Here is a 26,017-nt window from a genome sequence, read left to right on the forward strand (position 1 = left end):
GCGGGTGGCGGCGCCGTCGCTCTGCACGGAGCCGAGTGCCGCGTGGCGCGCAGGGGACAGCCGCACGCGGCTCTCTCCCGCGAACTCGTTCCGCTTGTAGCGCGCCTTGCCGATGTACGGGCTCTCGCCGGGCGCCAGCTGCTGCGGCGACTCGTCGTCGTCGTCGTCGTCCCCGCCGGCCTGCGGGCAAGAGCGCACGCACACGCCATCACGCACGCACACGCACGCACGACCGGTCACACGCACACACACGCACATGCACGTGAACATGCACGTGTTCATGCAGATTAACGTGTGCACACGTGCATACGTGCGCATGCAAGTTTTGCGCACTAGAATACATGCGTGCTCACGAGTGGGGACGACATGGAGTGGCATGTGTCCAAGGCTGTGTGAGTGAGTGTGAGTGATTGAGAGTAAGCGCTTGAGAGTAAGCGAGTGAGAGTGAGCGAGAGTGAGCGAGTGAGTGAGAGTGAGCGAGTGAGTGTGAGTGAGCGAGTGAGAGTAAGCAAGTGAGAGTGAGCGAGCGAGCGAGTGAGTGAGTGAGAGCGAGTGAGAGTGAGCGATTGAGAGTAAGCGAGTGAGAGTGAGCGATTGAGAGTGAGCGAGTGAGCGAGTGAGCGAGTGAGAGCGAGCGAGCGAGTGAGAGCGAGCGAGTGAGAGTGAGCGATTGAGAGTGAGCGAGTGAGCGAGTGAGAGCGAATGAGCGAGTGAGAGTGAGCGAGTGAGAGTGAGCGATTGCGAGTGAGCGAGTGAGCGAGTGAGCGAGTGTGCGTGGGGGTGTTACGTGGGGCGGCGCGTGTCCCAGGGAGTCGAACTTGGCATCTATCTTGTAGAAGGCGAGCTCCTGCTCCAGCTCGTACTGCTTCTGGCACGCGTGCGTCAGCTCCAACATCTTCTGCTTCAGCTGCAGCCGCACGCGGGTCACGGGTCACAGGTCACGGGTTAGACACGCACGGGTCACAGGTCATGGGGTCACAGCCGGGCACGGGTAACGGGCAAGGGATAATGGGAAGGGGTCACGATTGACAGGTTAGAGGCTAGGCGGTCAGATGTTGGGCGTTAAGAGCCAGGCATGTGAGAGGGTTAGAGGTTAGGGGTTAATGGGAAGGGGTAAGGATTCTAGATTTGAAGCTTTCGTGACTGCAAGGATTCATACTCTTAGTTCTTTCGGTAAAGTCACGTAGGTAAAAAAAATGAAATTAAAATTAATAAAAATAAAACACTAAAATCACGACGTTTCGGAGGCAACACAAGTCTCCGTCATCAGGTGGGACCGTCACAGCCAGATTTGCTGCATCAAGTGAGGCAGGGATTCAAGATGCAAGTTCTTAAATACAAATCTGGCTGTGACGGTCCCACCTGATGACGGAGACTTGTGTTGCCTCCGAAACGTCGTGATTTTAGTGTTTTATTTTTTATTAATTTTAATTTCATTTTTTACCTACGTGACTTTACCGAAAGAACTAAGAGTTGTATAAGGGGTAAGGAGTTTGGAGTCAGGGGTCGAGGTGAGGGGTTTCGAAGAGTTCGGGGTTACGGGGTCAATGTAAAGAGTCAGGGGTCGAGGTGAGGGGTTTCGAAGAGTTCGGGGTTACGGGGTCAATGGAAAGCTGAAATGAGCTAGGAGTGGAGGGTTACGGTGTTTGGGGTTGGGGGTTGAGGTCAAAGGTTCTGGGTTAAAGGTCACATTGTCAGGCTAAGTCTACGGTGGAGGCCAGGGCATCTGCATGAGTCAACCGACGAGGAGAGGGAATGGGCACTGAATGAAGGAAGTAAGAACAGAACGACCCAAACGCCAACGAAGGAATCACAACTGCAGCCAGATGGCACAGAGCACCTCGTGCGGAGTGACGCTCACCTGCTCCCTGCCAGGGTTAGGGTTACAGCTGGGGTAGGGTGAAGGTAAGTCAGGGTTACAGGTAGGGTAGGGTTACAGGTAGGGTAGGGTTACAGGTAGGGTAGGGTTACAGGTAGGGTAGGGTTACAGGTAGGGTAGGGTTACAGGTAGGGTAGGGTTACAGGTAGGGTAGGGTTACAGGTAGGGTTACAGGTAGGGTAGGGTTACAGGTAGGTCAGGGTTACAGGTAGGGTAGGGTTACAGCTGGGGTAGGGTGAAGGTAGGGTAGGGTTACAGGTAGGGTAGGGTTACAGGTAGGTCAGGGTTACAGGTAGGGTAGGGTTACAGGTAGGGTAGGGTTACAGGTAGGTCAGGGTTAAAGGTAGGGTAGGGTTACAGGTAGGGTAGGGTGAAGGTAGGTCAGGGTTACAGGTAGGGTAGGGTTACAGGTAGGGTAGGGTTACAGGTAGGGTAGGGTGAAGGTAGGTCAGGGTTACAGGTAGGGTAGGGTTACAGGTAGGGTAGGGTTACAGGTAGGGTAGGGTTACAGGTAGGTCAGGGTTACAGGTAGGGTAGGGTTACAGGTAGGGTAGGGTTACAGGTAGGTCAGGGTTACAGGTAGGGTAGGGTTACAGGTAGGGTAGGGTTACAGGTAGGTCAGGGTTACAGGTAGGGTAGGGTTACAGGTAGGGTAGGGTTACAGGTAGGGTAGGGTTACAGGTAGGGTAGGGTTACAGGTAGGGTAGGGTTACAGGTAGGGTAGGGTTACAGGTAGGGTAGGGTTACAGGTAGGGTAGGGTTACAGGTAGGGTAGGGTTACAGGTAGGGTAGGGTTACAGGTAGGGTAGGGTTACAGGTAGGGTAGGGTTACAGGTAGGTCAGGGTTACAGGTAGGGTAGGGTTACAGCTGGGTAGGGTGAAGGTAGGGTAGGGTTACAGGTAGGGTAGGGTTACAGGTAGGTCAGGGTTACAGGTAGGGTAGGGTTACAGGTAGGGTAGGGTTACAGGTAGGTCAGGGTTAAAGGTAGGGTAGGGTTACAGGTAGGGTAGGGTGAAGGTAGGTCAGGGTTACAGGTAGGGTAGGGTTACAGGTAGGGTAGGGTTACAGGTAGGGTAGGGTGAAGGTAGGTCAGGGTTACAGGTAGGGTAGGGTTACAGGTAGGGTAGGGTTACAGGTAGGTCAGGGTTACAGGTAGGGTAGGGGTTACAGGTAGGGTAGGGTTACAGGTAGGTCAGGGTTACAGGTAGGGTAGAGTTACAGGTAGGGTAGGGTTACAGGTAGGTCAGGGTTACAGGTAGGGTAGGGTTACAGGTAGGGTAGGGTTACAGGTAGGGTAGGGTTACAGGTAGGTCAGGGTTACAGGTAGGTAGGGTTACAGGTAGGGTAGGGTTACAGGTAGGGTAGGGTTACAGGTAGGGTAGGGTTACAGGTAGGGTAGGGTACAGGTAGGTAGGGTGAAGGTAGGTCAGGGTTACAGGTAGGGTAGGGTTACAGGTAGGGTTGGGTTACAGGTAGGGTAGGGTTACAGGTAGGTCAGGGTTAAAGGTAGGGTAGGGTTACAGGTAGGGTAGAGTTACAGGTAGGGTAGGGTTACATGTAGGGTAGGGTTACAGGTAGGGTAGGGTTACAGGTAGGGTAGGGTTACAGGTAGGTTGGTTACAGGGAGACAGGTAGGGTAGGGTTACAGGTAGGGTAGGGTTACAGGTAGGGTAGGGTTACAGGTAGGGTAGGGTTACAGGTAGGGTAGGGTTACAGGTAGGTCAGGGTTACAGGTAGGGTAGGGTGAAGGTAGGTCAGGGTTACAGGTAGGTCAGGGTTACAGGTAGGTCAGGGTTACAGGTAGGGTAGGGTGAAGGTAGGGTAGGGTTACAGGTAGGTCAGGGTTACAGGTAGGGTTGGGTTACAGGTAGGGTAGAGTTACAGGTAGAGTTGGGTTACAGGTAGGGTAGAGTTACAGGTAGAGTTGGGTTACAGGTAGGGTAGGGTTTACAGGTAGGGTTGGGTTACAGGTAGGGTAGAGTTACAGGTAGAGTTGGGTTATAGGTAGGGTAGGGTGAAGGTAGGTCAGGGTTACAGGTAGGGTAGGGTTACAGGTAGGGTACGGTTAAGGGTAGATCAGGGTTAGAGGTAGGGTAGGGTTACAGGTAGGATTAGGTGACAATTAGGGTTAGGCCAAAGTTAACAGCAGGATTAGGTTACAATAATGATTCCAGTGAGGTCAGAGTGAGGTGTTAGCGTGATATGAGGGTGAAGCTAGGGGTTAGGACGAGGTTACGGTATGTTAATATTAGGCTAAGAGAAGACTTTTCAATGAGATTAGGGTAAGGTTGGGGTGAGGTTAGATGAAGTATGTGGTAACGTTACGATGAGGTCAGGGTGAGATTAGGATCAAGACTTTGATGGTGAGGTCAGGGTAGGGTCAGTGTGACCATAAGGTTGAGGTTAGAAGGTTGGCTCGGCTTAGGGTTTGGGTGAGGCGAGGAGTTCGGGTGAGGTTAGGGGTTTAAAAAATTAACCCGTAAAAAAACGTTTTTCACTATAAATCCTTTATATGCGTGGCGGCTAGAGTCCTCTCGTCCTCTGGCTTGAGATAGCTGCCACCTATGGGTCAGATGATTGTCTGCCACCATTAAGCAATTGGTAATTAAATAAATAAATATAATTCCTAAAAAGTGTAAAATTTTGGAAAAAAATGTTCACGAAAATACATTGTCACGCACAACGAGTCTGTGTGCAAAATGTCAGCTCGATTGGATCACGGTAAGTGGGTTAAAAAACGACCGAAAGATTTGCACGGTCGTAAGCAAGCAAGTGAACTTAATATAAAGGATTTAAAACGAGTTTACGGTGATGTTAACATTAGGCTGAGGTTCGGAGAATGTTCGGATGAGATGAGGGTTAGGGTAAGGTAAGAACGATGCGAGGATGAGGTTACGGTGAAGTTACGATGAGCTCAGGGTGAGGTCAGGATGGGGTCGAGGCAAGGTTTGATGATGAGGTCAGGCTGAGGGTCGTGTGAGCACCAGGTAAGGCTGAGTTTCGAGGGTTCGCTATGCCTGGGGGTTCGAGGGTGAAGAGTTACGGGGTTAGGGTGTGCGAGCCCTGACCCCGGCACCCCCGCGCTGGCTGTGAGCGCCACCCCCCCGGGGAGGGTTTTGCTCAGCGGTGGGGCTGGCGCCGCGTCCACGCACCTGGACCGGTGCCGCTAGCGCTGGCGCTTGGAGCAGAGGACCCAGAGCAGACGCACGACGGCACGGGAAGCGCAGAGGAGAGACGCGGAGAGAGCGGAGAGAGTCCCATGAAGTAAAGCAAAGACAAAGACCCCCCGTGTAGGCTTTAACAGGCTGCTGGGGCAAGTGCTGTTAGCGAGCGGCGCCTACGAAAGGCCAGCAACACCACGTCCGGCCGCCTTTGTCTCCCCAGCGGAGATGTTTACACACCGCACCAGGTACTCATTTGAGTCTGAGTCGATCTAGGGGAGGCCCCCGGCAGGTTCAGATAACACTGGTCAACAAAAAAAAACATTGTTTTCTGGCCTGGACATTTGCAGCTGTTCTAGACTAATTTCAGGGTGCTGATTCCAAATCTGATCTCAGATTTGCTCTATCACATCTCATTTTATGCTATCGGCATACCCCATTTTCATTGATTTTACCCGAAATTAACTCTGTCACTTATGATTGCAAGTCGTTGCGAGTCAGTGACTGCTTTAGTGTTAAAATATGGTGCTGTATTTTTAGGATAGTGTGTTTATAATATAATTTTATGTAGATATCCACATTTATTTAATATTTTTCTTCTGCAGTTTTTATTGAAAATGCAATATTTGATAGAAAAAAAAACTGATGCCAGATTTGGAATCAGCACCCCAACATTACCTTACACCCGTTGGAATACCTTATGCCAGAAAAAGTGTGTTGACCAGTGTAAAGAATTGAATTTGGGTCACCGGGTTCATAGCGCAGCACGCTAACTGATACACTACCGCTCCACACACACACATTGACACACACACTTACATTTACAAAGATCCCCCATTTAGCCTTGACAGACTGTTGGGGCAAGTGCTGTTAGCGAGTAGCACCTATGCAGGTCGCATACAAATACAAAGCTCCCCCATATCGCATTAACAGACTGTTGGGGCAAGTGCTGTGAGTAGCACCTACGAATGCCGCATACAAATACAAAGGTCCCCTATATAGCATCAACAGACTGTTGGGGCAAGTGCTGTTAGCGAGTAGCACCTATGAAGGCCGCATACAAATACAAAGGTCCCCTATATAGCATTAAAATACTGTTGGGCAAGTGCTGTTAGCGAGTAGCACCTATGAAGGCCGCATGCAAATACAAAGGTCCCCTATATAGCATTAACAGACATTCTAGATTAGAAGCTTTCGTGACTGCAATGATTCATATTCCTTAGGTTTTTTCGATAAAGTCACGTAGGTAAAAAAATTAAAATTAATAAAAGTATTTTTATTTTATTTTACTTTTTTTAATTTAAATTTTTTTTACCTACGTGACTTTACCGAAAAAAACCTAAGAACATTAACAGACAGTTGAGGCAAGTGCTGTGAGTAGCACCTATGAATGCCGCATACAAATACAAAGGTCCCCTATATAGCATTAACAGACAGTTGGGGCAAGTGCTGTTAGCGAGTAGCACCTACGAACGCCCCCCACACACACACGCACACACAGCACGCGCCCGCTGGCGTACGCGTGGCGCCGCACCAGCTGGTTCTTGGTGTGCAGCTCGCGCTGCAGCTCGTGCACGGAGCCGTCGCGCTCGCTCCGCTCCTGCTGCAGCGCCAGCAGCTGCTGCTCGCGCTGCAGCAGGGCCGCGGCCGACTCCTCCTGAAGCCGTGAGGACGACTCCAGCTGGGCCTGCCGCTCGGCCAGAGCCGCTTCCAGCCGCTCCACCTCCTCTACTCGCACGCGCGCGCACAACAACAACAACGACGACAACAACAATGATCGCCATTCGCCACCACGGCACTTAAGTCTCGATTTAAAGCTTTCGTGACTGCAGGGATTCATCTTCTTGGTTCTTTCGGTAAAGTCACGTAGAAGGGAAATAATAAAATAAAAGAAATAAAAAATAATAAAATAATTCTAACTGAGAGTAAAAATAAAACATAATAAAATAATTCTCACTGAGAATTGTATTTTATTATGTTTTATTTTTAATATTTTATTATTTCCCTTCTACCCCACTATCAGTGGGCAGTGATCGTGACGGTAGTGAGCTGTGGGTAGTGAGTTGTGGGTGGCAGGCGGTGAGCGGTGGGCGGTGGCGACGCTCACCCAGGTGGAAGCGCTGGTGGGCGAGTTGGCGCTCCGCGTCACTCACGGGCTGCGCGTCGAGCCGCTCGAGCGAGCGCAGGTGGAACACCGTGTGCGCCCGGTAGTGCGGTAGCGCCGCCACGGGGTTCCCCGCCAGCGCCAGCGACACCAACCCCTGCAGCGCCTTCAGCCGGCTCACGTCCTGCAGCTGTACGCCGCGTGCACACACACACAAAGATAAAGATCCCCCGTATAGCCTTAACAGACTGTAGGGGCAAGTGCTGTTTGCGAGCACCTATGAAGGTCGGCACGGCACACGAAAGGGTGGTGGGTGGGTGGCCAGCACCACGTCCGGCCACCTTTATCTCCACGGTGGTGATGTTTACACACCCCTCCCCACTCCCCACCCTCTTCACCGTGGCGATGTCCTAGCGCCCCTCCTCCTCACCACGATCGCCACCATGGCGATGCCCTCGCGCCTCTCCTCACCACGATCATCACCATGGCGATGCCCTAGCGCCTCTCCTCACCACTCTCCCCACGCTCCTCACCATGGCGATGCCCTCGCGCCTCTCCTCACCACGATCGTCACCATGGCGATGCCCTCGCGCCTCTCCTCACCACGATCATCACCATGGCGATGCCCTAGCGCCCCTCCTCCTCACCACGATCATCACCATGGCGATATCCTAGCGCCTCTCCTCACCACTCTCCCCACGCTCCTCACCATGGCGATCTCCTAGCGCTCCTCCTCCTCACCACGCTCCTCACCATGGCGATCTCCTAGCGCCCCTCCTCCTCACCACGATCATCACCATGGCGATGCCCTCACGCCTCTCCTCACCACGATCATCACCATGGCGATATCCTAGCGCCCCTCCTCCTCACCACGATCGTCACCATGGCGATATCCTAGCGCCCCACCTCCTCACCACGATCGTCACCATGGCGATATCCTAGCGCCCCTCCTCCTCACCACGATCATCACCATGGCGATATCCTAGCGCCCCTCCTCCTCACCACGATCATCACCATGGTGATGTCCTAGTGCCCCTCCTCCTCACCACGATCATCACCATGGCGATATCCTAGCGCCCCTCCTCCTCACCACGATCATCACCATGGCGATATCCTAGCGCTCCTCCTCCTCACCACGATCATCACCATGGCGATGCCCTAGCGCCCCTCCTCCTCACCACGATCATCACCATGGTGATATCCTAGCGCCCCTCCTCCTCACCACGATCATCACCATGGCGATGTCCTAGCGCCCCTCCTCCTCACCACGATCATCACCATGGTGATATCCTACCCCCCACCTCCTCACCACGATCATCACCATGGCGATGCCCTAGCGCCCCTCCTCACCACTCTCCCCACGCCCCTCACCGAGGTGATGTTGTTGTCCCGGAGGTCCAGCGAGCGGAGGCAGCGCAGGCGGCGTGGCAGCCACGCGGGGATGGCTTCCAATTGGTTGGAGGCGAGCGCCAGCGTCTGCAACTGCGCCATGTGCTCCAGGCCCTCGATCTTCCTAGCAGAGGTGGTGCAGACACAACAACAACAGCAGCAGCAGCAGCAACAACAACAACAACACTCTCGTGGGGTGTCCTCCATACACGCCACTCCTCCCCTCCTCTTCCTTGCCAGCGGTCACAGTGTCAGTCATTGTGTCAGTCACTGTGTCAGTTACAGTGGCAGTCACAGTGGCAGTGACAGTGTCAGTCATTGTGTCACTCACTGCGTCAGTTACAGTGGCAGTCGCAGTGGCAGTGTCAGTGTCAGTCACTGTGTCACTCACTGTGTCAGTTACAGTGGCAGTCGCAGTGGCAGTGACAGTGTCAGTGTCAGTCACTGTGTCACTCACTGTGTCAGTTACAGTGGCAGTCGCAGTGGCAGTGTCAGTGTCAGTCACTGTGTCACTCACTGTGTCAGTTACAGTGGCAGTCGCAGTGGCAGTGTCAGTGTCAGTCACTGTGTCACTCACTGTGTCAGTTACAGTGGCAGTCGCAGTGACTGTCACTGTCACTGTGTCAGTCACTGTGTCAGTTACAGTGTCAGTCGCAGTGGCAGTGACTGTGACAGTCACTGTGACAGTGGCAGTGGCAGTCGCAGTAGCAGTGACTGTCACTGTCACTGTGCTCCCTACCCAGGTGTCAGTGAGGGTATTCCACGACTGTGTGGGACACTTTGACAGAGAGGGCTACAGAGTGCAGGTGCAGGATGCAGGGTGCTGAGTGCAGGGTCCTGGGTGTAGGGTGCAGGTGCGTGAGTGTGAGACGGCCGTACCTGACGAGGTTGTGACTCGGTTTTGGTGAGTTTGTGACGACGTGAGTGTGAGATAGTCTGTGAGTATTGAGTTTGCGACGACGTGTGTGTGTGTGTGTGAGCGAGAGAGTCTGTGAGTATTGAGTTTGCGACGACGTGTGTGTGTGTGTGTGAGCGAGAGAGTCTGTGAGTATTGAGGTTGTGACGAGGTGTGTGTGTGTGTGTGTGAGAGAGAGAGTCTGTGAGTATTGAGGTTGTGACGAGGTGTGTGTGTGTGTGAGTGAGAGAGTCTGTGAGTATTGAGTTTGCGACGACGTGTGTGTGTGTGTGAGCGAGAGAGTCTGTGAGTATTGAGTTTGCGACGACGTGTGTGTGTGTGTGTGAGTGAGAGAGTCTGTGAGTATTGAGGTTGCGACGAGGTGGGTGTGTGTGTGAGAGAGAGTCTGTGAGTATTGAGGTTGCGACGAGGTGTGTGTGTGTGTGAGCGAGAGAGAGTTTGTGAGTATTGAGTTTGCGACGACGTGTGTGTGTGTGTGTGTGAGAGAGTCTGTGAGTATTGAGGTTGCGACGAGGTGTGTGTGTGTGAGAGAGAGTCTGTGAGTATTGAGGTTGCGACGAGGTGTGTGTGTGTGAGTGTGAGAGAGAGTCTGTGAGTATTGAGGTTGTGACGAGGTGTGTGTGTGTGAGTGTGAGAGAGTCTGTGAGTATTGAGGTTGCGACGAGGTGTGTGTGTGTGAGTGTGAGAAAGTCTGTGAGTATTGAGGTTGTGACGAGGTGTGTGTGTGTGTGAGTGAGAGAGTCTGTGAGTATTGAGGTTGTGACGAGGTGTGTGTGTGTGTGTGAGAGAGAGAGTCTGTGAGTATTGAGGTTGCGACGAGGTGTGTGTGTGTGAGTGAGAGAGTCTGTGAGTATTGAGGTTGCGACGAGGTGTGTGTGTGTGAGAGAGAGAGTCTGTGAGTATTGAGGTTGCGACGAGGTGCGTGTGTGTGTGAGTGAGAGAGTCTGTGAGTATTGAGGTTGTGACGAGGTGTGTGTGTGAGAGAGTCTGTGAGTATTGAGGTTGCGACGAGGTGTGTGTGTGTGAGTGTGAGAGAGTCTGTGAGTATTGAGGTTGTGACGAGGTGTGTGTGTGTGAGTGTGAGAGAGAGTCTGTGAGTATTGAGGTTGCGACGAGGTGTGTGTGTGTGAGTGTGAGAGAGTCTGTAAGTATTGAGGTTGCGACGTGTGTGTGTGTGTGTGAGTGTGAGAGAGTCTGTAAGTATTGAGGTTGTGACGTGTGTGTGTGTGTGAGTGTGAGAGAGTCTGTGAGTATTGAGGTTGTGACGAGGTGTGTGTGTGTGTGTGAGAGAGTCTGTGAGTATTGAGGTTGCGACGAGGTGTGTGTGTGTGTGTGAGAGAGTCTGTGAGTATTGAGGTTGTGACGTGTGTGTGTGTGTGTGAGTGAGAGAGGCTGTGAGTATTGAGGTTGTGACGTGTGTGTGTGTGAGAGAGAGAGTCTGTGAGTATTGAGGTTGTGACGAGGTGTGTGTGTGAGTGTGAGAGAGTCTGTGAGTATTGAGGTTGTGACGTGCGTGTGTGTGTGAGAGAGAGAGTCTGTGAGTATTGAGGTTGTGACGTGTGTGTGTGTGTGTGAGTGAGAGAGTCTGTGAGTATTGAGGTTGTGACGTGTGTGTGTGTGTGTGTGAGTGAGAGAGTCTGTGAGTATTGAGGTTGTGACGTGTGTGTGTGTGTGTGTGTGAGTGAGAGAGTCTGTGAGTATTGAGGTTGTGACGTGTGTGTGTGTGTGTGTGAGAGAGTCTGTGAGTATTGAGGTTGTGACGTGTGTGTGTGTGTGTGTGTGTGTGAGAGAGTCTGTAAGTATTGAGGTTGCGACGAGGTGTGTGTGTGTGAGAGAGAGAGTCTGTAAGTATTGAGGTTGTGACGTGTGTGTGTGTGTGAGTGTGAGAGAGTCTGTAAGTATTGAGGTTGCGACGAGGTGTGTGTGTGTGAGAGAGAGAGTCTGTAAGTATTGAGGTTGTGACGTGTGTGTGTGTGTGTGAGTGTGAGAGAGTCTGTAAGTATTGAGGTTGCGACGTGTGTGTGTGTGTGTGTGAGTGTGAGAGAGTCTGTGAGTATTGAGGTTGCGACGAGGTGTGTGTGTGAGAGAGAGAGTCTGTAAGTATTGAGGTTGTGACGTGTGTGTGTGTGTGAGTGAGAGAGTCTGTAAGTATTGAGGTTGTGACGTGTGTGTGTGTGAGTGTGAGAGAGTCTGTAAGTATTGAGGTTGCGACGAGGTGTGTGTGTGTGAGAGAGAGAGTCTGTAAGTATTGAGGTTGTGACGTGTGTGTGTGTGTGAGTGTGAGAGAGTCTGTAAGTATTGAGGTTGTGACGTGTGTGTGTGAGTGTGAGAGAGTCTGTAAGTACTGAGGTTGCGACGAGGTGTGTGTGTGTGAGAGAGAGAGTCTGTGAGTATTGAGGTTGTGACGTGTGTGTGTGTGTGAGTGTGAGAGAGTCTGTGAGTATTGAGGTTGTGACGTGTGTGTGTGTGAGTGAGAGAGTCTGTGAGTATTGAGGTTGTGACGAGGTGTGTGTGTGTGTGAGAGAGTCTGTGAGTATTGAGGTTGCGACGTGTGTGTGTGAGTGAGAGAGAGAGTCTGTGAGTATTGAGGTTGTGACGAGGTGTGTGTGTGAGAGAGAGAGTCTGTGAGTATTGAGGTTGTGACGTGTGTGTGTGAGTGAGAGAGAGAGAGTCTGTGAGTATTGAGGTTGTGACGTGTGTGTGTGTGTGTGAGAGAGAGTCTGTGAGTATTGAGGTTGTGACGTGTGTGTGTGTGAGTGAGAGAGAGTCTGTAAGTATCGAGATTGCGACAGGGTGTGTGACAGGCCATACCTGATGAGGTTGTGGGACAGGTGGAGCTCGCGTAGGGACCCCAGCCGCTCCATGTGCTCCATCTTCTCGATGACGTTGTGACTCAACGTGAGCACCTCCAGCCGCTCACAGCGCTCCAGGTTCTCTATGTACTGTGCAGCACGCACGACAGAGGGGTGAGGCTGTATGTGCAGTACACACGGGGCGGTGAGCGTATCTAGTCCAGGGGCGGCCCTAGACTAGCTGCCAGCAACTGGCGCTCTAGGCGAACCATGCAATTGGCAGATCAAGGCGGAGGTATTTACACCATTGGAACCTCATTTGCCAGTAAAAAACATGATAATTGGTTTTGTACCCTTCTATCTGGCAACAAAACTGACATCTTTTTCTACAAGGAGTCATGTTTACATAGACCACAATACCTGCAGTCATAATGCAAAAAAAAGAAATGAGGTTCCAATGGTGTAAATGCTTCACCCGAGCTCTCATACTCTGATGGCGCATTGTCTTTGAGTTGTGCGCCTTTTGGCGTCATCTGGTCCAACCCATGTGAGACTAGGCTCTAAGGAAAGCTGTCTCGGGTGTGGACCAATCAACTTCAAGGACAGTGCACATATTATCAGAGTTGTGTTTTTTGTTTGCATTATGACTGCAGGTATTGTGGTCTATGCAAACATGACTCCTTGTAAAAAAGGTGTCAGTTTTGTTGCCAGATAGAAGGGTAAAAAACCAATTACCATATTTTTTACTGACAAATGAGGTTCCAATGGTGTAAATGCTCACCCCGAGCTCTCATACTCTGATGGTGCATTGTCTTTGAGTTGTGCGCCTTTTGGCGTCATCTGGTCCAACCCATATGAGACTAGGCTCTAAGGAAAGCTGTCTCGGGTGTGGACCAATCAAATTCAAGGACAGTGCATACATTATCAGAGTTATATTTTTTGTTTGCATTACGACCTTAGGTATTGTGGTCTATGCAAACATGACTCCTTGTAAAAAAGGTGTCAGTTTTGTTTCCAGATAGAAGGGTAAAAAAATAATTATCAAGGCTGAGGTACTTGGTAAACTGGTAAATATTTTGCCCTTCCCTCCATCCCCCGTGACTATATAACTCCTCGTCACAGCCATCTCTGAGACACACTTAAGCGGTTGTGCTTTCGCTACGTTGTCCCCGCCCTGAAGAAGGACGCTTGTGTTGCGCCCGAAACGTCGTGATTTTATTTAGTTGTTTTCATACTCTTAGGTTTTTTCGGTAAAGTCTCGTTGGTGAAAAAAATTATAATAAATAATATAAATAATATTTTATTTATATTAATAATATTTTATTTCTATCATTATTTATATTATTTTTAATTTATTTTATTTTTTACCTACGTGACTTTACCGACAAGACCAAAGAGTATGAATCCTTGCAGTCACGAAAGCTTCAAATCTAGAATTTTGCCCCTCTTTTCCATTTAATATAGTTTCAAGCGTATTGTTTTAAACAGAGGCGTAATTATTTGGTTTGTCCGTCTGTCCAACCAATGCATTCCCAAAAATGTTGAGAGATGAAATATAATTCATATTCCCTCTGTACATGCACGGGAATTGAAACAATGACGTTGTCGTTATATTGTTTGTATATTTTTGTATTTGTATTTTTTTCCTAGAATTTGGCGCCCCACTGAACTTGGCAAACTAGGCCACCGCCTAGTTCGCCTATATGGACGGGCCGCTCCTGTCCATGTGTGTGTGCCAAATACGTTCCGTGTCTGTGCCGTGTCTATTCCCTGTCTGTGCCGTGTCTATTCCGTGTCTGTGCCGTGTCTATTCCGTGTCTGCACCGAGTACGTTCCGTGTCTGTGCCATGTCCATTCCGCGTCTGTGCCGTGTCTGCAGTGAGTATGATCCGTGTCTGTGCCATGTCTGGTCCTTGTCTGCGGCAAGTACGTTCCGTGTCTGTGCCGTGTCTATTCCGTGTCTGTGCGGTGTCTGTGCGCTGTGTCTGTGCCATGTCTGCCCCGTGTCTGTGCCGTGTCTGTGCCGTGTCTGTGCGGTGTCTGCGCGCCGTGTCTGCCCCGCATCTGTGCCGTGTCTGTGCCGTGTCTGTGCCGTGTCTGTGCCGTGTCTGCGCGCCGTGTCTATTCCGTGTCTGTGCCGTGTCTATTCCGCGTCTGTGCCGTTTCTATTCCGCGTCTGTGCCGTGTCTGTGCCGTGTCTGTGCCGTGTCTGTGCGGTGTCTGTGCCGTGTCTGCGCGCCGTGTCTATTCCGCGTCTGTGCCGTGTCTATTCCGTGTCTGTGCGGTGTCTGCGCGCCGTGTCTGCCCCGCGTCTGTGCAGTGTCTGCGCGCCGTGTCTGCCCCGCGTCTGTGCAGTGTCTGCGCGCCGTGTCTGCCCCGCGTCTGTGCCGTGTCTGCCCCGCGTCTGTGCCGTACGCGGAACTTCTTGCCGCCGTCGCGCGCCAGCGCCAGGTTGAGGGAGCGCACGAGCGCCAGGTCCTCCTGCCGGCTCAAGCGGCGCAGCAACGCCTCGGTGATGTAGCGCACGCCCTCCTCCACGGGGGCGGCGTCGCCACGTGCCGACAGCTCCTCTCCCTCCTCCCGCTCCTCTGCTGGCACCGTGCGCGCACACGGGCAACACCAAGATCCCCCGTGTAGCCTTCACGGACTATTTGAGGCATGTGGCGTTAGCGAGTAGCAGCACCTACGAAGGCCGGCACGGCACACGGGGGGGTGGGTGGCCAGCAGCACCATGCCCGGCCGCTTTTGTCTCCCTAGTGGAGATGTTTAGATAGTGCACCAGGTACTAATTTAAGGCTGAGTCGACATAAGAGAGACCCAGGACCGGTTCAAATATTCGCCGTCACTGAAATTGGCCACGAGCGGGAATCGAAATCGGCCCGCCGGGATTGCACGAACCACTGCGCCACCGCTCTCCAACAACAACAACCACCACCGCTATTGGTCACCATGGCGCTTGTGCCAGGCTAGGTGCATCGCTCCCCACACACAGGCACACACATACACAGGTGCACGCACACATGCAGCTGGGAACTGAAAACCCAATTCGTGTAGAAGCTCCCAGCATGCCGAGTGAAACGCGATCATTTTTTGTTTTTAATATATAAAATAAAATTTCTCAGGGTTTAATTTACTTAATATGAAACCCTCCGAATATAGCATTCATCCCTTAACGTGATTATGCATGTCATTATTGTGCAGCGTTGTGAGATGCAATGAGCATGACCGACGCGATGTGAAACTAAAACTATGATTTATAGTTATCGTCACGCGTAACAGCAAAGCACAGCAGAGGTCGCAAACGGGTTTTGATTCCTTACCCGTACCCGGCTGCACCAGGGTCACAAATGGGTACCCGTACCGGTACCTGGCCGGATACGGGTACGGGTACCCGTTCCCTACCCGTACCCTACCCGAAATGAGTGACAAACGGTGACTCACCAGTGACTCACGGCCTACCCGTCCCCGTACCCGGCCGCACCAGGGTTGCAAACGGTACCCGTACCCGTACCCAGCCGGGTACGGATAGCCGGGTATCGGGTAGGGTACGGGTATCGGGTACCCGGTTGCGACCTCTGACGCTCTCTCAGCGGCGCGGCCCAAAACCCACGTGGGAAAGGGTGGCCCCTCCCCCCCCCCCCGGTCCCCCCGTGACCCCGGCCCCCCCCCCCCCTCACCATCGCTGTTGTCGCGCGAGCTGTGAGGTTGCCCCGCTGCTGCTGCTGCCTGTGCCACGGGGGTCACGGGGGTCACGGAACCTCCGCCAGGCCCCCCCCCACCGGTGCGTGAGGACCCCCGTTGGGGCCCCGTCCCCGGGGACGGGCTGCGCGCTGGGGACCCGGCGGGGCCCGGGCTGGGCGTGCGGCCCCTCCCTCTCATCCTCCTCATCCCGGCTGATGATGACGACGACGATGATGACGATGGTGCTGATGTTCCTGCTGCTTCTGCTGCGAGTGCTGCTTTTGCTTCTTCTGCTGCTGACCTTGCTGATGCTCCTGCTGCTGGTGATGCTGTTTATGCTGCTGTTGATGCTGCTGGTGATGCTGATGCTACTGCTGCTGATGCTGGTGTTGCTCCTGCTGCTGCTGATGCTGTCTTTGCTGCTGTTGATGCTGCTGTTGATGCTGCTGGTGTTGCTGATGCTACTGCTGGTGATGCTGCTGATGCTCCTGCTGCTGGTGATGCTGTTTATGCTGCTGTTGATGCTGCTGGTGATGCTGATGCTACTGCTGCTGATGCTGGTGTTGCTCCTGCTGCTGCTGATGCTGTCTTTGCTGCTGTTGATGCTGCTGGTGTTGCTGATGCTACTGCTGGTGATGCTGCTGATGCTCCTGCTGCTGCTGATGCTGTTTTTGCTGCTGTTGATGCTGCTGGTGTTGCTGATGCTACTGCTGGTGATGCTGCTGATGCTACTGCTGGTGATGCTGCTGGTGTTGCTGATGCTGCTGTTGATGCTGCTGTTGATGCTGCTGGTGTTGCTGATGCTACTTCTGGTGATGTTTTTGCTGCTGTTGATGCTGCTGGTGTTGCTGATGCTACTGCTGGTGATGCTGCTGCTGGTGCTGCTGTTTTTGCTGCTGTTGATGCTGCTGGTGTTGCTGATGCTACTGCTGATGCTCCTGCTGATGCTGTTTTTGCTGCTGTTGATGCTGCTGGTGTTGCTGATGCTACTGCTGGTGATGCTGCTGATGGTGGTGTTGCTGATGCTGCTGCTGGTGATGCTGCTGCTGCTGCTGATGCTTCTGCAAGTGCTGGTGCTGCTGAAACCAGAGACACACGGAGACACGGAGGCACAAGAATGCATTTCAAAAGCAAGATTGATCAAGAGAGTTGTTCATCGAGCAAAGATTCATCGAGTCTCAAGACGCTTCCCAAGGAGGGTCCTGCACTGGGATGTTTGGACGTTTTCCCTCGCGGAGCGTTTTCATATCGAGAGGACTGACAGAACGAGACTCAAGCGCACAGTTGAGATACGGCGGGGGACAGCAGGGGGACAAGGGGACACAGAGAGACACGGGGATAGACGGAGGCAGAGGGGGCCACAAGCATACAGGGAGATATGGAGAGATGTTAGGGCACACAGGGGGCTAGAGGGAGGCACAGGGGAACACGGAGACATACAAAGGGACACGGGGAGAATCTAGGAAACATAGAGAGACGCAGGATGACATATCGTGACATGGAAGGGCACACAAAGGAAGGCACAAGTGGACACGGAGACACACGGAGACTCACGGCGACGCACCGAGTCTCGCGGAGACACATCAGAGGACGCGTGGGGACACACGGAGACGCGGGCAGCGGCCCGTGTCGCGGATCAATACCGGTGCTTGTGTCACACTCGACGCGTTACCAACACCGCATTCACTTCCCTATCTCACCAGCAGTGCAGCGCACCGCACACTCACAGCACCGCCCCAGACTCCCACTATGATTCACCACTCGGAGACACTGCGATTACGCACCATGTACTCACAGCACCGCCCTAGACTCCCACTGTCACTCACCACTAGTAGACACTGCGATAACGCACCGTGTACTCACAGCACCGCACACTGACAGCACCGCCCCAGACTCCCACTGTCACTCACCACTAGTAGACACTGCGATAACGCACCGTGTACTCACAGCACCGTGTACTCACAGCACCGTGTACTCACAGCACCGCCCCAGACTCCCACTGTCACTCACCACTAGTAGACACTGCGATAACGCACCATGTACTCACAGCACTGCACACTCACAGCACCGCCCTAGACTCCCACTGTCACTCACCACTAGTAGACACTGCGATAACGCACCATGTACTCACAGCACTGCACACTCACAGCACCGCCCTAGACTCCCACTATCACTCACCACTAGTAGACACTGCGATAACGCACCGTGTACTCACAGCACCGCACACTCACAGCACCGCCCCAGACTCCCACTGTCACTCACCACTAGTAGACACTGCGATAACGCACCGTGTACTCACAGCACCGCACACTCACAGCACTGCCAAGACTCCCACTATCACTCACCACTAGTAGACACTGCGATAACGCACCGTGTACTCACAGCACCGCCCCAGACTCCCACTGTCACTCACCACTAGTAGACACTGCGATAACGCACCGTGTACTCACAGCACCGCACACTCACAGCACCGCCCTAGACTCCCACTATCACTCACCACTCAGAGACACTGCGATAACGCACCGTGTACTCACAGCACCGCCCCAGACTCCCACTGTCACTCACCACTAGTAGACACTGCGATAACGCACCGTGTACTCACAGCACCGCACACTCACAGCACCGCCCTAGACTCCCACTGTCACTCACCACTAGTAGACACTGCGATAACGCACCGTGTACTCACAGCACCGTGTACTCACAGCACCGTGTACTCACAGCACCGCACACTCACAGCACCGCCCCAGACTCCCACTGTCACTCACCACTAGTAGACACTGCGATAACGCACCGTGCACTCACAGCACCGTGTACTCACAGCACCGCCCTAGACTCCCACTGTCACTCACCACTAGTAGACACTGCGATAACGCACCGTGTACTCACAGCACCGTGTACTCACAGCACCGCCCCAGACTCCCACTGTCACTCACCACTAGTAGACACTGCGATAACGCACCGTGTACTCACAGCACCGCACACTCACAGCACCGCCCCAGACTCCCACTGTCACTCACCACTAGTAGACACTGCGATAACGCACCGTGTACTCACAGCACCGCACACTCACAGCACCGCCCCAGACTCCCACTGTCACTCACCACTAGTAGACACTGCGATAACGCACCGTGCACTCACAGCACCGCCCTAGACTCCCACTGTCACTCACCACTAGTAGACACTGCGACAGCGCACCATGTACTCACAGCACCGCCCTAGACTCCCACTGTCACTCACCACTAGTAGACACTGCGATAACGCACCGTGTACTCACAGCACCGCCCCAGTCTCCCACTGTCACTCACCACTAGTAGACACTGCGATAACGCACCGTGTACTCACAGCACCGTGTACTCACAGCACCATGTACTCAAAGCACTGCACACTCACAGCACCGCCCCAGACTCTCACTGTCACTCACTACTAGTAGATACTGCGATAACGCACCGTGTACTCACAGCACCGCCCTAGACTCCCACTGTCACTCACCACTAGTAGACACTGCGATTACGCACCGTGTACTCACAGCACCGCACACTCACAGCACCGCCCCAGACTCCCACTGTCACTCACCACTCAGAGACACTGCAATAACGCACCGCGTACTCACAGCACCGCCCCAGACTCCCACTGTCACTCACCACTAGTAGACACTGCGATAACGCACCATGTACTCACAGCACCGCACACTCACAGCACCGCCCCAGACTCCCACTGTCACTCACCACTCAGAGACACTGCGATAGCGCACCGTGTACTCACAGCACCGTGTACTCACAGCACCGCCCCAGACTCCCACTGTCACTCACCACTAGTAGACACTGCGATTACGCACCGTGTACTCACAGCACCGTGTACTCACAGCACCGCCCTAGACTCCCACTGTCACTCACCACTAGTAGACACTGCGATAACGCACCGTGTACTCACAGCACCGTGTACTCACAGCACCGCCCCAGACTCCCACTGTCACTCACCACTCAGAGACACTGCAATAACGCACCACACACTCACAGCACCGTGTACTCACAGCACTGCCCCAGACTCCCACTGTCACTCACCACTAGTAGACACTGCGATTACGCACCGTGTACTCACAGCACCGCACACTGACAACACCGCCCTAGACTCCCACTGTCACTCACCACTCAGAGACACTGCGATAACGCACCATGTACTCACAGCACCGCCCCAGACTCCCACTGTCACTCACCACTAGTAGACACTGCGATAACGCACCGTGTACTCACAGCACCGTGTACTCACAGCACTGTGCACTCACAGCACCGTGCACTAACAGCACCGCCCTAGACTCCCACTATCACTCACCACTAGTAGACACTGCGATAACGCACCGTGTACTCACAGCACCGTGTACTCAGCGCTGCCCGACTCCCACCGTCACAGCAGCACGAGGAAACACTGCGACAGCGCTAAGATGAGTGTCATCATCACTGGCACGGCTGCAGCATCTGTAGGAAGTCGATAGAGTGGAATGCCCGTGCAGCGGCACCCATACCATTAAACTAAACTAAAAACTAAACCAAACGGCACACATACAGAGTGGAATGCCCGTGCAGCGGCACCCACACCATTAAACTAAACTAAAAACTAAACGAAACGGCACACATACAGCAGCAGCTGCTTCACTGCGAATCTCACTGCGTCCCGGTCATGTGACATGCAGTGAGAATGGGAAGATTGTCTGCGTGTGTCAGCGTGTCAGCGTGTGTCAGCGTGTCAGTGTGCGTCAGCGCCTCAGAGTGTGTTCCTCATGTATGCGTGTACTGCGTGTCAGTGCGGTCCACGTGTAACGGTGTTTTATTCCGTGTGTACGTTTCAGTGCGTTTCATGGGTGTGTGTGTGTACTTGTCAGTGTGTCAGTGCATTCCACGTGTCAGTGTGCTTCACACGTGTGTGTGTACTGCAGTGTTTTGCATGTCAGTGTGTTCCGCGTGTGTGTGTACCGTGTGTGTACCGCGTGTCAGTGTGCTCTGTGTGTGTGTGTGCTGTGTGTCAGTGTGTTAGTGTGTTAGTATTTGCCGCGTGTGTGCGTACCACGTGTCATTGCATCAGTGTGTTGTGCGCATTAGTGTTTCGCGTTTATACTGCGGTGTTCTGTGTGTGCGAGTGTGTCCTGTGTGTGCGTACCGTGTATCAGCGCGTCAGTGTGTTCCATGCATCGGTGTAATGCGGTGTTCTGTGTGCCAGTGTATTGCGCATGTGTGCGTACCGCGTGGTCCTTGTGTGTGTGTACCGCGTGTCAGCGTGTTCCTTGTGTGTGCGTTCCACGTGACAGTGCGTTCCGCGTGTCAGCACGTCAGTGTGTTCCGCTTGCGAGTGTGTCCCGTGTGTGCGTACGTGTGTGTGTGTACCGTGTGTGTGTGTACCGTGTGTGTGCGTACCGCGTGTGTGTACCGTGTGTGTGTGTACCCGCGTGTGTGTGGACCGCGTGTGTGTGTGTACCGTGTGTGTGTGTACCGCGTGTGTGTGTACCACGCATGTGTGTGTACCGCATGTGTGTGTACCGCATGTGTGTGTTCCGCGTGTGTGTTCCGCGTGTGTGTGTGTACCGCGTGTGTGTGTACCACGCATGTGTGAACCGCATGTGTGTGTTCCGCATGTGTGTGTACCGTGTGTGTGTCCCGTGTGTGTGTGTACCACGCATGTGTGTACCGCATGTGTGTGTTCCGCGTGTGTGTGTACCGCGTGTGTGTTCCGCGTGTGTGTGTGTACCGCGTGTGTGTGTACCACGCATGTGTGTACCGCATGTGTGTGTTCCGCATGTGTGTGTTCCGCGTGTGTGTCCCGTGTGTGTGTGTACCACGCATGTGTGTACCGCATGTGTGTGTTCCGCGTGTGTGTGTACCGTGCGTGTGTGTCCCGTGTGTGTGTGTACCGTGTGTGTGTCTACCGCGTGTGTGTGTACCGTGCGTGTGTGTCCCGTGTGTGTGTGTCCCGTGTGTGTGTGTACCGTGTGTGTGTGTACTGCGTGTGTACCACGTGTGTGTGTGTACCGCGTGTGTGTGTGTACCGCGTGCGTGTGTTCCGCGTGTGCGATCTCACCACACGTTGGCCGCACTTCCTCCTTGGCAGCCGAGTCGCGGCTGGTGGTAGCGAGGTCCCCGACTCTCGCTCCACTCCTTGTCGAGCATCACACAAGACGGTGTTGGGGGGGGGGGGGAACGGTGGCGCAGCGGTTAGCAGCATGCAACACTCTGAACCCGACTGTCCGAGTTTGATTCCTGGCCACGGCCAAGATCGGTGGCGAGGGACGTCAGATTAAAAGCCTAAGTGCGAGTTCCTGGCCCAAATCATCCAACACTGAAATGTTTACAGCCCCTCCAGAGCCAGTTAGTGGGAAACTCCACGTTGCTATGACGGGGGTAGGGAAGTCTTTCTAGATGACAACTGCTGGTGACTTCCACACAAAGTGGTTGATTGCTTTATCCGCCCCGCATGGAGGGATGAATGATGATGATGGACTCAGTCAACCCATGGTGAAAACTCATTTTCATAGGGTGACATGGGGTACACGGATTCCCACAGGGTAACATACATTTATAGAGGGTTTGATTACCTCGAATTGTACTGGCAAGGAAGGGGCTTGAACTTTAACGGTCACAATCTGAACAATACATCGGTGACAATCTGGTCGGGTGGTGGAGGGGCTTAACGACAATGATTTTACACTATGAGACATCTCCTTTACCAGTTGCAAAATATAGTAATAGGTTAGGTTTTTACCCTTTCAACTGGTACAAAATCTGACACCTTTATACAAGGCATCATGTTTGCAATAACCACAACACAAGCAGTCAAAATGCAAACAAAAAGAAACAACTCTGATGATAATGATGATATGCACTGTCCTTGAAGTTGATTGGTCCACACCCGAGACAGCTTTTCTTAGAGCCTAGTCTCCATTGGTGTTGGACCAGATGACGCCAAAAGGCGTACAACTCAAAAACAACGCACTATCAGAGTATTGAGAGCTCGGGGTAAGTAAGCATTTACACTATGAGGCATCTCCTTTACCAGTGGCAAAATATAGTAGTAGGTTTTTACCCTTTCAACTGGTACAAAAACTGACACCTTTATACAAGGCATCATCATGTTTGCAATAACCACAACACAAGCAGTCAAAATGCAAACAAAAAGAAACAACTCTGAAAATGATACGCCTTTTGGCGTCATCTGGTCCAACACCAATGGAGACTAGGCTCTAAGAAAAGCTGTCTCGGGTGTGGACCAATCAACTTCAAGGACAGTGCATACATTATCATTATCAGAGTTGTAACACAATCAATCATCTGATGATGATTGCTTGTGTTGCAGTCGAAACGTCGTGAGAATTTTTATTGTTTGATATATTTATTATTTAATTATTTCCCTTCTACGTGACTTTACCGAAAGAACCAAGAATATGAATCCCTGCAGTCACGAAAGCTTTAAATCAAGACGCATTTATATTTAGGCGATCTAACACCAAAAATCCCCTCCCGCTTTTATTTTGTATAATATTGGTCGCGAAAGCCGACGCGTTATTAAGCTGATTTAACAGAATAAAACCGCGGCTTTAAAACGCATTGAATAATATATAATAGGCGACGTTTCGGTCAATGGGCCTTCTGCACGGCACACGTTAGTCAAGAGAGCGGGGAGACTCAGGGTCTCGGGGGAAGCAGGGGAGAGACACGGGGAGACAGGGGGAGACACGGGGAGACAGGGGAGACAGGGGGAGACACGGGGAGACAGGGGGGAGACACGGGGAGACAGGGGAGAGACCGGGGAGACAGGGGAGAGACACGGGGAGACAGGGGGGAGACACGGGGAGACAGGGGAGAGACACGGGGAGACAGGGGAGAGACACGGGGAGACACGGGGAGACAGGGGAGAGACACGGGGAGACAGGGGGGAGACACGGGGAGACAGGGGGGAGACACGGGGAGACAGGGGAGACACGGGGAAACAGGGGGAGAGACACGGGGAGACAGGGGGGAGACACGGGGAGAGAGACACGGGGAGAGAGACACGGGGAGACAGGGGAGAGACAGGGGGAGACAGAGGAGAGAGACACGGGGAGAGAGACACGGGGAGACACAGAGAGACAAAGAGACATGGGGAGAGAGGGGAGAGAGACACGGGGAGACAGGGGGGAGACACGGGGAGACAGGGGGGAGACACAGAGAGACACGGGGAGACAGGGGAGAGACACGGGGAGACAGGGGAGAGACACGGGGAGACAGGGGGTAGACACGGGGAGACAGGGGGGAGACACGGGGAGACAGGGGGGAGACAGGGGGGAGAGACACGGGGAGACAGGGGGGAGACAGGGGGGGAGACACGGGGAGACAGGGGAGAGAGACACGGGGAGACAGGGGGGAGACAGGGGGGAGACACGGGGAGACAGGGGGGGAGACACGGGGAGAGAGACACGGGGAGACAGGGGGGAGACACGGGGAGACAGGGGGGAGACACGGGGAGAGAGACACGGGGAGACAGGGGGGAGACACAGAGAGACACGGGGAGACAGGGGAGAGACACGGGGAGACAGGGGAGAGGACACGGGGAGACAGGGGGGAGACAGGGGAGAGAGACACGGGGAGACAGGGGGGAGACACGGGGAGACAGGGGGGAGACACGGGGAGAGAGACACGGGGAGACAGGGGGGAGACACGGGGAGACAGGGGGAGACACGGGGAGAGAGACACGGGGAGACAGGGGAGAGACACGGGGAGACAGGGGGGAGACACGGGGAGACAGGGGGAGACACAGAGAGACACGGGGAGACAGGGGAGAGACACTGGGAGACAGGGGAGAGACACGGGGAGACAGGGGAGACACGGGAGACAGGGGAAGACACGGGGAGACAGGGGGGAGGACACGGGGAGACAGGGGAGAGACACGGGAGAACGGGGGGAGGAAAAGGGAGAGAGACACGGGGAGACAGGGGGGAGCACGGGGAGACAGGGGGGAGACACGGGGAGAGAGACACGGGGGCTAGACAGGGGGGAGACACGGTGGAGGACAGGGGGGTAGGACACGGGGAGAGAGACACGGGGAGACAGGGGAGGACACGGGGAGACAGGGGGGAGACCACGGGGAGGACAGGGGGGAGACACGGGACAGGGAGAGGAGACACGGGGAGACAGGGGGGGACACAGAGAGGCACACGGGGAGGACCGGGGAGAGGACAGGGGAGACAGGGAGAGTACACGGGGGGAGAGAAGAGACACGGGGGAGACAGGGGGGAGCACCGGGGAGACAGGGGGGAGGACACGTGGAGGACAGGGGGGGAGACACGGGGAGACACGGAGGGAGACACGGGGAGAGAGCACGGGGAGACAGGGGGAGACACGGGGAGACAGGGGGGAGACACGGGGAGAGAGACACGGGGAGCAGGGGGAGACACGGAGAACACGGGGAGACAGGGGGAGAGACACGGGGAGACAGGGGAGAGAACAACGGGAGACAGGGGGGAGAACAGGGGAGAGAGACACGGGAGACAGGGGGGAGACACGGAGACAGGGGGGAGACACGGGAGACAGGGGGGATACACGGGGAGAGAGACACTGGGAGACAGGGGGGAGACACGGGGAGACAGGGGGAGACACGGTGATACAGGGGGGATACCGGGGAGAGAGACACGGGAGAACGGGAAGACCCGGGGAGAGAGCACGTGGGAGACAGGGGGAGAAACAGAGAGACACGGGGAGACAGGGGAGAGACACGGGGAGACAAGGGGAGAGACCGGGAGACGGGGGGAACAGGGGAGAGAGACACGGGGAGACAGGGGGGAGACACGGGGAGACAGGGGGAGACACTGGCGACAGGGGGTGAGACACGGGAAGAGACACGGGAGACAGGGTGGAGACCGGGGAGACAGGGGGGAGGACACGGGGAGCGGGGGAGAACGGGGAGAGAGACACGGGGAGACAGGGGGGGAGACGGGGAAGACACGGGAGAAAGGGGGGAGACACGGATACAGGGGGAGACAGGGGAGAGAGACAACGGGGAGACCGGGGGAGACACGGGGAGACAGGGGGGAGGAACTGGGAGAGAGACACTGGGAGACAGGGGGGAGACGGGAG

At 54.0% G+C, this 26,017-nt stretch overlaps 2 protein-coding genes across 2 annotated transcripts in view; both read right to left on the bottom strand.

Moving 5' to 3' along the window:
• Positions 1-6: 6 nt before the first annotated feature.
• On the bottom strand, positions 7-16,267 carry LOC133360119 (centriolin-like; the record flags this gene model as incomplete). The annotated part of the gene is made up of 8 exons (XM_061578705.1): positions 15,920-16,267; positions 14,658-14,833; positions 12,262-12,392; positions 8,517-8,658; positions 7,149-7,335; positions 6,576-6,769; positions 788-907; positions 7-180 (listed from the first exon to the last, which is right to left on the bottom strand). Coding segments are annotated over exons 1-8 (1,335 nt in total), but the record flags the coding sequence as incomplete, so codon positions are not given.
• Positions 16,268-23,542: 7,275 nt separating this feature from the next.
• LOC133360120 (UDP-N-acetylhexosamine pyrophosphorylase-like protein 1) overlaps positions 23,543-26,017 on the bottom strand; it is a 15,082-nt gene continuing 12,607 nt past the window's right edge. Inside the window, exon 5 of the mRNA XM_061578706.1 lies at positions 23,543-23,554. Within this exon, the coding sequence (XP_061434690.1) occupies positions 23,543-23,554 (12 nt within the window). The remainder of the gene's footprint in view (positions 23,555-26,017) is intronic.

This window comes from Lethenteron reissneri, chromosome 67 (assembly GCF_015708825.2).
Source record: "Lethenteron reissneri isolate LAM-NWPU_2019-01 chromosome 67, ASM1570882v1, whole genome shotgun sequence".
NCBI lineage: Eukaryota > Metazoa > Chordata > Hyperoartia > Petromyzontiformes > Petromyzontidae > Lethenteron > Lethenteron reissneri.